Source organism: Malaya genurostris, chromosome 3 (genome assembly GCF_030247185.1).
Source record: "Malaya genurostris strain Urasoe2022 chromosome 3, Malgen_1.1, whole genome shotgun sequence".
NCBI classification, from domain to species: domain Eukaryota; kingdom Metazoa; phylum Arthropoda; class Insecta; order Diptera; family Culicidae; genus Malaya; species Malaya genurostris.
This window is the reverse complement of record NC_080572.1, coordinates 157,942,474-157,953,840: the sequence shown is the minus strand read 5'-3', so window position 1 is coordinate 157,953,840 and position 11,367 is coordinate 157,942,474. Positions and strand designations below refer to the sequence as shown.

Sequence of the window (11,367 nt, the reverse complement as noted above, 5' to 3'; positions counted from 1 at the left end):
CCCTTGTAAATGAGCCATGGCGGGTTTTTGTTGTTGAGATGATTTCTAACTCTCTTTGATGGCACTGATTCAATCGTTGAAGAGTTGCCAGCGAACGTTCTTTGATACGATAAAAGCCATCCTTGCCTAGAATAAAGGTAATGATTTTGTGTGAAGGTAAAAAAGTCGACAAAATGTCACGTGTAGGGCTTAGATGAAATGTATGTAAAACAGAATGTTGGGGGCAACAGTAATGTCAGGATGGACGAGCTGTAGCAGTCTAAGGCTGTGAACCATTTCGCGGTTAATTTTAACTTTTGGTTGAAATCTGACACTCGAGCGGTTAATTTGATGTTGTCAAAAATAACCCTGCTCGAGAGCATGGTTAGTTTTGACAGATCGATGGTTATTTCCCGACACTGAAAAAAATCTTCCAATGAAAATTCTAATATTATTTCCTTAGTTGAAATTATTTCCAGTGGAAAATAAACCCAAATTACTATCCTTCCGTCAAATTTTGAAATGGGCCACAGTTTTAGTCAAATTTAACTACTCGACACCAAATAACCACTCAAGTGTCAGATTTTAACCAAAAGTTAAAATTAACCGTGAAATGGTTCACAGCCTAAGCAACACGATCAGCAGTTTAATCATGTCACGTCAAAACCGCAGGGCTATTCGTATATATCAAATGAAACGCGCGCTTTTGTGCGTTAATCCTTTTCCGTTGGACACGAAGACTGATGCCACTAAGAGAGCAGTACACTGACACCAGCATGCTGGTGTCAGTGTACTGCCCTCTTAGGAAAAAAACGTTCAACGGTGGTCCTTCGTTGGTCTAATACTTTAAATCATTGGACCACAGTTGAACGTTTTTTCTAAGAGGGCAGTACACTGACGCCAGCGTGCTGGCAGCCTGCAGAAGTGTAAACGGGGCATGAACACGCAGAGAAAAATATTGTAAATATAATCAAATTTTGGTTTCTCGCAACGATTTATTTTGTTAACATAGTGACAAAAGAAAATCTGGTTTTATATAGAAAACATTGCTGCTTGAAACTACAAAATATGATAATCAATTTTACTCATTAAGTTAGTTTGTTTCAAGCGACATTTTGATAAAAACAACAAATATTTCACTTGTGCGTTCCTGTCGATTTCTAAACAAACAATTTCACAGTAAATTCAATATGAAAAATTTGTTATGGCTGAACGAACTTTAGATAAAGTTAATAATTGTTGCGCTTTAAATTCACAAACTTTTTAGTAGAAATAAATTATCTTAAATTTAGTTATTTCAACTAACGCTTTTGTTTGTTGAAATCATACATTTTTGTTTGGTTTTAAGAATAAAATGATTTCTTTCAAACTAATTTACAAGGTAATTTTTAATACTACTTTTATTTCGTTTGGTATTCGATTTAAAATTCTTGAAATGACAATTATTTTTATTTATGAATTTGTCAAGATCTAGGAGTTTTGTCGCTGAACGATCGAATTATTCACATACCATAATCAAGGTTTTTCTTTTTTTTAACATCCAACGGTTAAGTGCTCCATCAGTTCGGTCACGATAGAGATCCTGCATCAAATTTGTTATGTAATTTCAGGCAATTTTTTAAAATATTCTTAATTATCAATACATACACTTGAATTGTTGAAAACCCTCTATGAAATGGAAGTAGCAGATAAATCGCGCGTGAAAAAATGCTATGGTTCATAAGAAATAAAACTATTACGGTTCATTTAAACGGTAAAGTTAGTTGTATCCTAACACAAATAACATCATAGGTAAATCGAATCAATTTTTTTCTTGATTTGAAGGTATAGCTGGATTGAATCAACAAGGACATGGTTGATAACATTTACTCAACTTTGGTTTACATGTAATAAATTACTAGTTAATTTTAACAATAAACTCAGCCGGAACAAATATATTTTTCGTTTGGTTATACCAAAATTTTGATTTAAATCAAACAGAGGTTATTGTTGATATTGAAGGGAGAAATTGGTTTGAAACAATCATGATCTAGCTTGAAATGAACAGAAATCAAATTCAAAAATTTACTAGCGGTTTTGTTATTTTAAACATGCTCAATTTCTCTGCGTGAAGGAAGAAAGTGAGATAGTTCATAACTTCACTTGTAAGTAAAACCAGCGATGTCAGATCTACGGAAATCTCCGTAGATCTACGGATTCGAACATTTTCTACGGATCTACGATTACAGATCTACGGATTCGACCATTTTCTACGGATCTACGGAAATTGGATTTTGTCTACGGAAATTTGAATTAACGGAGAACTACGGAAACTAGTTTTGTCTGATGAGCAAAAAAAAGCTTGAGAGCTTCCGAGAAAAATGCCACTATACGGAAATGACACTACTACTATCTGGCATCGCTGGCTAGTATTATGGATCTATAGGCATCTATAGGGTTGCGAAAACTTACATTTAAACTTGAGCTTATGAAAACACATTTTACCCCATTGCTCCGGAACCGGAGGTCGGATAGCATTTCCCGTTTTGTTTGTACATTTAACCCCGTTACTCCCGAAACGGATGTTTGAATTGGATAAAATTCCATAGCCTGGGTATGAAGCCAAGAAACCTTAATGATGCGATAAATGAATTGAATTTTATTCCCTTTTAAACGGTACAATTTATCAACTTGAAAACATAACTCAACCCGATCTACGCAAGATGGGTTGAAACATGGTCTTAGACAAAAGACGAAACTAGATCTAAACGCTCTTTTTTAACATTCTTCCCTCTTTTGTCTTATGAACCTTAACCTTTTGTTGTTTCTTCTGCGGTACATTTTGAACTTTAGATTTTTTCTTTGCAACATGCTGGTCCAAACTAAATAAATCCTCTTCATCCTCATCATTTCCGTATTTATCTGTCAATTTGTCAAGCAAAGAAGTGAATCCATGTTCTCGATCAGACTGACGAAGTGCAATTTGTTGTTCTAGAGATTTTTTGTCCTGTTTTTGTTTCAACTTATCTTTTAAAACAGCAGATTCTATAGCTTCTCTAGCGTATTTTTTATGGCGACGATCGCGTTTACTCTTCGGTTCTTCTGTGAAAATTTTATGCTCAGGAACTTCCCCAGATGCGATCATCTCCTTGATGATTTTTATTATACGAGGTTCATCTTCACAACTCATAAAAGGAACACAGTTCATCATATAATTAATGCATCCTTTACCATTCATATACGCTTTCTTGATATCACTTCGCTCAAGATCTGAACCTGTGTATTCTTTTTCGAAGTTACTTATATCTTCGTTTGAAATAGGCTTGAAAAATTGTTGCCATATTGATAACCATTTAGCACCAATAGAATCATCGTCTTCGTCGTCAATGACTCCTTTCTCATCGTATAAAGCTCGTTTTTCTTTATCCGATAAAACGGAATGAATTTTACTTAAGATCTTGAACTTTTCAGTGGCTTCCTCCTTATTTTCATAATCCACTCGATCTGGATGAACTTTTAGAGATAATTTGTAGTAAGCTTTTTTAACTGCAAAAAAAAATAAAACTAATTTTACAGATGTGCACAATAGTTTCATGTGTACAAATTACACTATGTATATTTTTTGGAGAATCACGATTAGACATGTTTTTTTCGATTAAAAATCTGAAATGGATCACGCTTATCAAAAGACAGCAAAAACAAAATAAAAATTTTAAATCAACTTAATTGCGTTCGGTCTATAAATAACGATGAACCCAATATAAGAATCGTATTCAAATAAAAAAATTGTTCTCATTGCATTGCAGCTAAATTGGATTCTAACAAACGGGATGATTGAAAATTGGGTTATGATTGAACGACAGTCGACACACTATGAAACCTAGCTTTAAAATCATTTACCTACTTACTTTCATTATCTGCAGCATCACGACTCACATTAAACAATTTATAAACGTCTTTCGTACCATAAAATTGCTCACAAAGCTCGAGTGTTGACGGCATATCGAATGAATATTTCCGCAATAGTATGAAGCAATAAGTATAAAACCGTTAAAATTCTCTGCAAACACTAAATTACAATCCAAAATTCCAATCCCGAACACAAATCACGATCAAACAAAAGCAGGGACGCCAAGTAAAATTAGCAAATATTTTCATGCAGGGTTGAAAAATTTATAGGACTTAGGGCACGTTCAGGAGTGTTCTAGTTCAAAATGCATAATTTATGTCAGTTTTAAAATTTAAATCTAGAAATTATAACAAAACAAACTGGCAGCCCCAGCAGCGTTTTATCTGTGTTTCAAATATAGAAAAAATAGAACGGCAATGTATACCAGTTTTAAATTTGACAGTAGAACTGGTCGAATAAATAAAACTAAAACGGATTGCTGGGGATACGTTTGTTTCAGTTTCATTTACATTATAGACCACCCATATGAATCTTGCAGCTGCTGAATTTACTCTTAGGGCATGTCCGGAGTGTTCTAGTTCTAGATGCATAATTTATGTCAGTTTTAAAATTTATATCAAGAAATTATAAGAGCAAATTCAGCAGCTGCAAGATTCATATGGGTGGTCTAAAATGTAAATGAAACTGAAACAAACGTATCCCCAGCAATCCGTTTTAGTTTTATTTATTCGACCAGTTCTACTGTCAAATTTGAAACTGGTATACGCAGCCGTTCTATTTTTTCTTAGAGTGCCTTAAACCAGAGTGACGACAGCTGTTCGTTTGGAATGACAGTTTTGTTCCAAATTAGCAAACGACCTATCAAATGCAATACAAAGAGAACGAAACTGTGATCATCTCGCTTTAACCGCTTTGAGTTGTTGCCAGCATTACGGATGAGATGTCGTCACTCTGGTTATAGGCACTCTATTTTTTTTCTATATTTGAAACACAGATAAAACGCTACTGGGGCTGCCAGTTTATTTTGTTATAATTTCTAGATTTAAATTTTAAAACTGACATAAATTATGCATCTAGAACTAGAACACTCCTGAATATGCCCTAACAAAATAAAATGGCAGCCCCAGTAGCGTTTTATCTGTGTTAGAAAAAACAGAACGGCAGCGTATACCAGTTCAAAATTGTCAGTAGAACTGTTCGAATAAATAAACTAAATCGGCTTGCTGGGGATACGTTTGTTTCAGTCTCAGTTATATTATAGACCACCCATATGAATCATGCAGCTGCTGATTTTCTCTTAGGGCATATTCAAGAGTGATCTAGTTCTAGATGCATAATTTATGTCAGTTTTAAAATTTAAATCTAGAAATTATAACAAAATAAACTGGCAGCCCCAGCAGCGTTTTATCTGTGTTTCAAATATAGAAAAAATAGAACGGCAATGTATACCAGTTTTAAATTTGACAGTAGAACTGGTCGAATAAATAAAACTAAAACGGATTGCTGGGGATACGTTTGTTTCAGTTTCATTTACATTATAGACCACCCATAAGAATCTTGCAGCTGCTGAATTTGCTCTTACACTGAAAACCATTTCTACCTATTTTTTGAGGAGAAATCACTCATTGTCGAACTCTTCTATAAGCTACCCAAAATTAGGTCGTTATCTACTCAAACTTTGAGTTGATGGGTAAAAATGGGTAGCGTGCTTTGTTATGGCATAACATTTGTACTAAACTTACAGTTACCTAAATTTTGAGGTCATTACTCGTTACCCAAAATTGGGGAGATGCACTTTAGTTGATTTTGGGTAGGTTTTGACCCAAAATTAGGTAGCGGCTGGTAAGAGTGTAAGTTCGTTTTGATGCAACCCGCTTGCATGTACCTGGCAGATTCCTCCCCCAGACACCTGGCAGTGTCTGCCAGAAGGATTCGCCAGAATGCTGGCAGAATTACGGCATGAGTCTGGCAACAATGCAACAACCGTTTTCGGCAGAGAATTTCGCCTAGCGGTTATTAACGGTTCTGTTTTTAGCGAATTTTTGCCATACAAGACAGGACCGGTTTGAATCGGTCCTTTTTATTGACTTTGGTTTTAAATTTTTCATTACAACATTTAAATGAAGGACTATAACATAGCTTTTGCACTACCAAACATGATATGCAACAACTATCTCCGCAAAAGAATTTCGTCTAGCGGTTATTAACGGTTCTGTTTCTATCGGATGTTTGCCATACAAGACTAGCAGAATCGCTTTGAATCGGTTCTTCAGTTTTGTTACCATTGGTTTTATTTGTTTCATTTGAAAATTTAAATGAAGGGCAATAACATAGCTTTTGCATTACCAAACATTATATGCAAAGCATCTTCTCCAACAGAATTTTTATTTCATTTACCCGATCTCAAGAATGTAGAAAAATAATATTTTTCAAATTGACAGTTTGTTTATATTATTGACCAGCTCTGGTTGTTCATAACCATAATATACAATTATGCAATGATGTCACAACCTGCTTTACTCGAAGCATTATTGTTTTTAACTATAAAAAACTACTCCAGATATATATATATATATATATATATATATATATATATATATATATATATATATATATATATATATATATATATATATATATATATATATATATATATATATATATATATATATATATATATATATATATATATTTATATATATATTTATATATATATATATATATATATATATATATATATATATATATATATATATATATATATATATATATATATATATATATATATATATATATATATATATATATATATATATATATATATATATATATATATATATGAGTGGAAATAACTACAGACTCTCATAGTAACAGACTGGCGAATACCTCTTAGGGAGCCAAACAAACCGTTAAACTCCCATCCTCTAACATAGGAATTTGACGGTTCGTAATATTCGCCGGTCTGTTACTACCCACATTATCAGATCCGAATGGATTCCGAATCAATTCCGAATCGGCGAGAAATTTTCATTCGGAATTTCATGTGGAAATCATAATGGATTCCGAATCAATTCCAACTCCAGTGCAACAACCGATTCCGAATGAACCGGTTCGCCTACAACCTGTTGATTCGGAAATCATTCGGAATTGAGTGAGAAGATGCGGACTGAATTGTCAATTCGTCTTCTTCTTCTGCTTTCCTGATTTTGCACGTTTTCGTGCTGATTTTCAGTTTATTTTTAAACGAAAACATTATATAACTGAATATACAAGTTTAAATCTTCATGTTTTTCGGATATACAGAACTAGTAAATAACCAGTTCTTCTTAGAATCCCAACATAAACTATTGAAATTCGCTGGAAATTGACAAAACGGCCTACCTTAGTCAGCATCATCCATTCCTCTAGCTGGAGTGTAGTGAAATGGCTTAAGTCGCATAAATTTCACACTAACACATTCATAAAATGAGCGAATATTCAATGACATTTAAAATGTCACTGTCAATCAGGTTGATCGAGCAGTCAACTCAGGCGAAAATTCTAGCACTGAACCGATCGAGCACTAAAAAATCATGCAGTCGAGTAAGATTTCCCCACATTATCAGATTCGGATGGATTCCGAATCAATTCCGAATCGGCGAGAAATTTTCATTCGGAATTTCATGTGGAAATCATAATGAATTCCGAATCAATTCCAACTCCAGTGCAACAACCGATTCCGAATGAATTTCGCCTACAACCGGTTGATTCGGAAATCAGTCGGAATTGAGTAAGAAGATGCGGACTGAATTGTCAATTTGTCTTCTTCTTCTTCTTTCCCGATTTTGCACGTTTTCGTGCTGACTTTCAGTTTATTTTTAAATGAAAACATTACATAACTGATTATACACATTGAAATCTTCATGTTTTTCGGATATACAGAACTAGTAAATAACCAGTTCTTCTTAGAATTCCAACATAAACTGTTGAAATTCGCTGGAAATTAACAAAACAGCCTACCTTAGTCAGCATCATCCATTCCTCTAGCTGGAGTGTAATGAAATGGCTTAAGTCGCCTAATTTTTACACTAAAACACATTCATAAAATGAGCGAATATTCAATGACATTTATCATGTCACTGTCAATCAGGTTGATCGAGCACCCAACTCAGGCGAAAATTCTAGCACTGAACCGATCGAGCACTGAAAAATCAAGCAGTCGAGTAAGAATTCATTACGCATTCCGTCATTTCGATAATGTGGGCTACCCAAGTAAAAATTCGAATGCCTTATGGTTTTGATTATAATTTATAGGAGTTTTGTAATTGCTTGTTCAATCACTACTTGTTTTATAACAACTATAATAAGTGTCGCTTTTGACAAGTAATATCATAGTTTTTAAAGTTTCTATAAAACCTTTTACCTAGACTAACAACTGGACTAAAAATAAAGCAATTTGTACTAGAATAAAACCATGCAAACACTCTTAATATTGCTTTAAAAAAATTTCTTTAAAACATTATTGTCAGTTAAATTCTTTCATAAATCTAGTTTTATGTGTGTGCGTGTTCATTTAATGACAGTTCCATTCAGAGCAAATTTGAGGGTTCTAAAGTACATTTATGACATTTATGACTTTATTTGTTGTGGGCTATTTGATTCATTGCTTCTTAGATTAAGTGTAATTTGCATTTAAGAAAATTTCATGGCCGCCATTATGATGTTCTTTGCCGTAGCCTTTATTGACATCAAATAAACTTCGAAATGCAAAAACGAGAAAGTATGCTGGACTTTTATAATTCATGTTCAGAACGTATGCACAAGTTTTACCGCCACGAAATAGTTTTATACAAAAAAGACGATGAATCACAGAAAATAATTTTCATAAATCATGGAGACTTTTACAAAAACCGTATTTATTTCAAGGCGAATGGTTATAATTCTTATTTTTATCCATACATTCACGATAAAAATAAAAGCGCATGAAGTTTTTACGTTCGGTTAAAGCCTCAAACTTGTAAATAAAATTCAATGAATTCTTACTGATTGCATTCAACGCAGATATGACACATATAGTACAGAAAAATATTATCAAAACGACAGTTTATTCAAAGCGGAATTCATTCCATTCAAAGAAATTTAATGTTGATCGTAAAGCTGGTTTCAAAATTTTCTTGAATTTGGAGTTTTAAAGCAGGTTTATGGTGATTCTTCATTTCGATTTATAAACCTTATGAAGAATGGTCCACTTTGCAGGAACATGCTCTTATAGAGGTTTTCAGTAGGTTTCCGTGGAGTTTAAAGTTTTAATACAAGATTTATTAGGTAGCATTGAAGATAGCTACAAGTATTTATTAATATTAAAAATGTTACTTGGGTAGTGTGAGTATGTCGAAATAGCCCTGTGAATTTTGTCGAGCCGCATCGTGCCAATTATTCAAGACATATATGCAATAAAAAAATGCAATGCCAAGAGAACAGTTGAGAAAGACATAAAATCGTTTATGAAACTCTATAACACGTACATGATTTCCAAGTAACCAGAAGTTTCACAATTACTTAAAAAGTCCACTTTCTTGCTGCTTAAAAGTACTCGCGGAACTTTTGAGAACTTGAAAGTACAGATCAAGTTCCGCGTAAACTTTCTAGCTGCTTAAGAAAACACGTGGCAATTTTTGACAGTTCGAATTACAGAACAAGTTCCGCTTGAACTTTCTCGCTGCTTAAGAATGCACGAGGTATTTTTAGCAACTTGAAAGTACAGAACAAGTTCCGCGTGAACTTTTTCGCTGCATAGAAGCTGAACAATGTATTCTAGAAGCAGCTTAGAAGTTCGTTCCGCTGCGTCGCGTGAACTTTCAAGTGTGGATAATTACTTTAAAAATGGGCTGCTTAGAATGCTATTGATTAACTTTGAGAGCTGCTTAAGCCAAATCAGTCCCTTTTATCCGAACTTTTGGTTAGTTGGGAATATGAGTTAAAAATGTTTTCACCTCAGTGTAAGATTGAACCCACAACAAACTTTGTCTTCGGCTCGCACACATTCTAATCTCGTATATGAATAGATCTGTGCACTTTGCATCGGTGTGAGTAACAGAGACGTCAAATTACTCAATAGTATTCAGAAAAATTGTACGTATTCTGCTTCGTGACACATTAAATTCATACTCAGATGAAACTCAATTGAACGATCTCTGTATCCCTGTAACAGAACCGTTCGCGCCATAGTTGGTACGTTGTATAGAAAGCCGAAGAAATGCACTGTTGCGGAGAGCTCTGGGTCGCACAATAATATTAACTTCGATGAGCAAAACGAGACAGTTGATCCTACCGTTTAATATATCTGCTATTATCAAAGCGCTTTATAATTCCAGTCGCACTTGTAATGTGTCGAGACCAATTAATAACCTGCGGCTTTCATAACTAGGTAGTTGATGAGGATTGGTCCACGGCAAACGGCGAAGAACAAACCCTCTTAGGCTGTGAACCATTTCACGGTTAATTTTAACTTTTGGTTAAAATCTGACACTTGAGTGGTTATTTGGTGTCGAGTAGTTAAATTTGACTAAAACTGTGGCCCATTTCAAAATTTGACGGACGGAAAGTTATTTGGGTTTATTTTCCACTGGAAATAATTTCAACTAAAGAATTAGTATTAGAATTTTCATCGCGAGATTTTTTTCAGTGTTGAAAAATAACTATCGATCTGTCAAAAATAACCATGCTCTCGAGCAGGGATGCCAGATATTTTCATAGAAAATCTGTATTGATTCGTATAAAATATCTGTATTTATCTGTATTCGCTAATGAAATGAAATTTATACAATACAATTATGTTAAAAGGTGTTATTCCAATAGATTATGGTTATAGAGTGGTAGATTAAATTTCATATCTTATATTATATTCATCGACGAAATTTTATTGTTTTTTCCTATCAACAACAATTGAATTATGGTGCCAAATACTTGTCTAATTTGAAAATGTTCACTTCATAAGTTGAGATGGATTTCCAAAACCCAATATGCAACGTCAAGTCAGGTAATACAACTGTCAGTCTGGCAATAATGTTTCATGATGCCAAGACTTGTCTAACTTTTAAGTTCAATTTAGTAACAAATTTTAATATAAATGGATTTCAGTGTTCTTCATGAAATATCTGCACAAAAAATATACATTTTAAAAAGTGATTTGTACGTTGATTCCCAAACGTTTATCTCGTCATTGCAATCAAATACTAATAGATAGCTCAAATACTAACAGATAGTTTAATTTTTTCCTTAATACTTTCGGTGAAATCTGTATAAATCTGTATTAAATTTAAGAAATCTGTAAGAAATCTGTACTCTGTATTAAATCTGTATGCGCATGTAAAAATCTGTATAATACAGATAAATCTGTATAAATGGCATCTCTGCTCTCGAGCAGGGTTATTTTTGACAACATCAAATTAACCACTCGAGTGTCAGATTTTAACCAAAAGTTAAAATTAACCGCGAAATGGTTCACAGCCTTAGAAAAT

General features: G+C 33.6%; 1 protein-coding gene across 1 annotated transcript; it reads right to left on the bottom strand.

Annotated features, from left to right (window-relative positions):
- Window positions 1-2,590: 2,590 nt before the first annotated feature.
- Window positions 2,591-4,103, bottom strand: LOC131435062 (J domain-containing protein CG6693). The gene is made up of 2 exons (XM_058602554.1): window positions 3,867-4,103; window positions 2,591-3,504 (listed from the first exon to the last, which is right to left on the bottom strand). The coding sequence occupies exons 1-2, from the start codon at window positions 3,958-3,960 to the stop codon at window positions 2,723-2,725; spliced, it is 876 nt and encodes a 291-aa protein (XP_058458537.1). The 5' UTR covers window positions 3,961-4,103; the 3' UTR covers window positions 2,591-2,722.
- Window positions 4,104-11,367: the final 7,264 nt, after the last annotated feature.

Excerpts from the sequence above, each read along its gene's own strand:
- LOC131435062 (XM_058602554.1), bottom strand. The coding sequence starts at position 3,960 with ATGCCGTCAACACTCGAGCTTTGTGAGCAATTTTATGGTACGAAAGAC. Across the intron at positions 3,505-3,866 it reads TGATGCTGCAGATAATGAAA|TTAAAAAAGCTTACTACAAA; the intron begins GTAAGTAGGTAA and ends TTTTTTTTGCAG.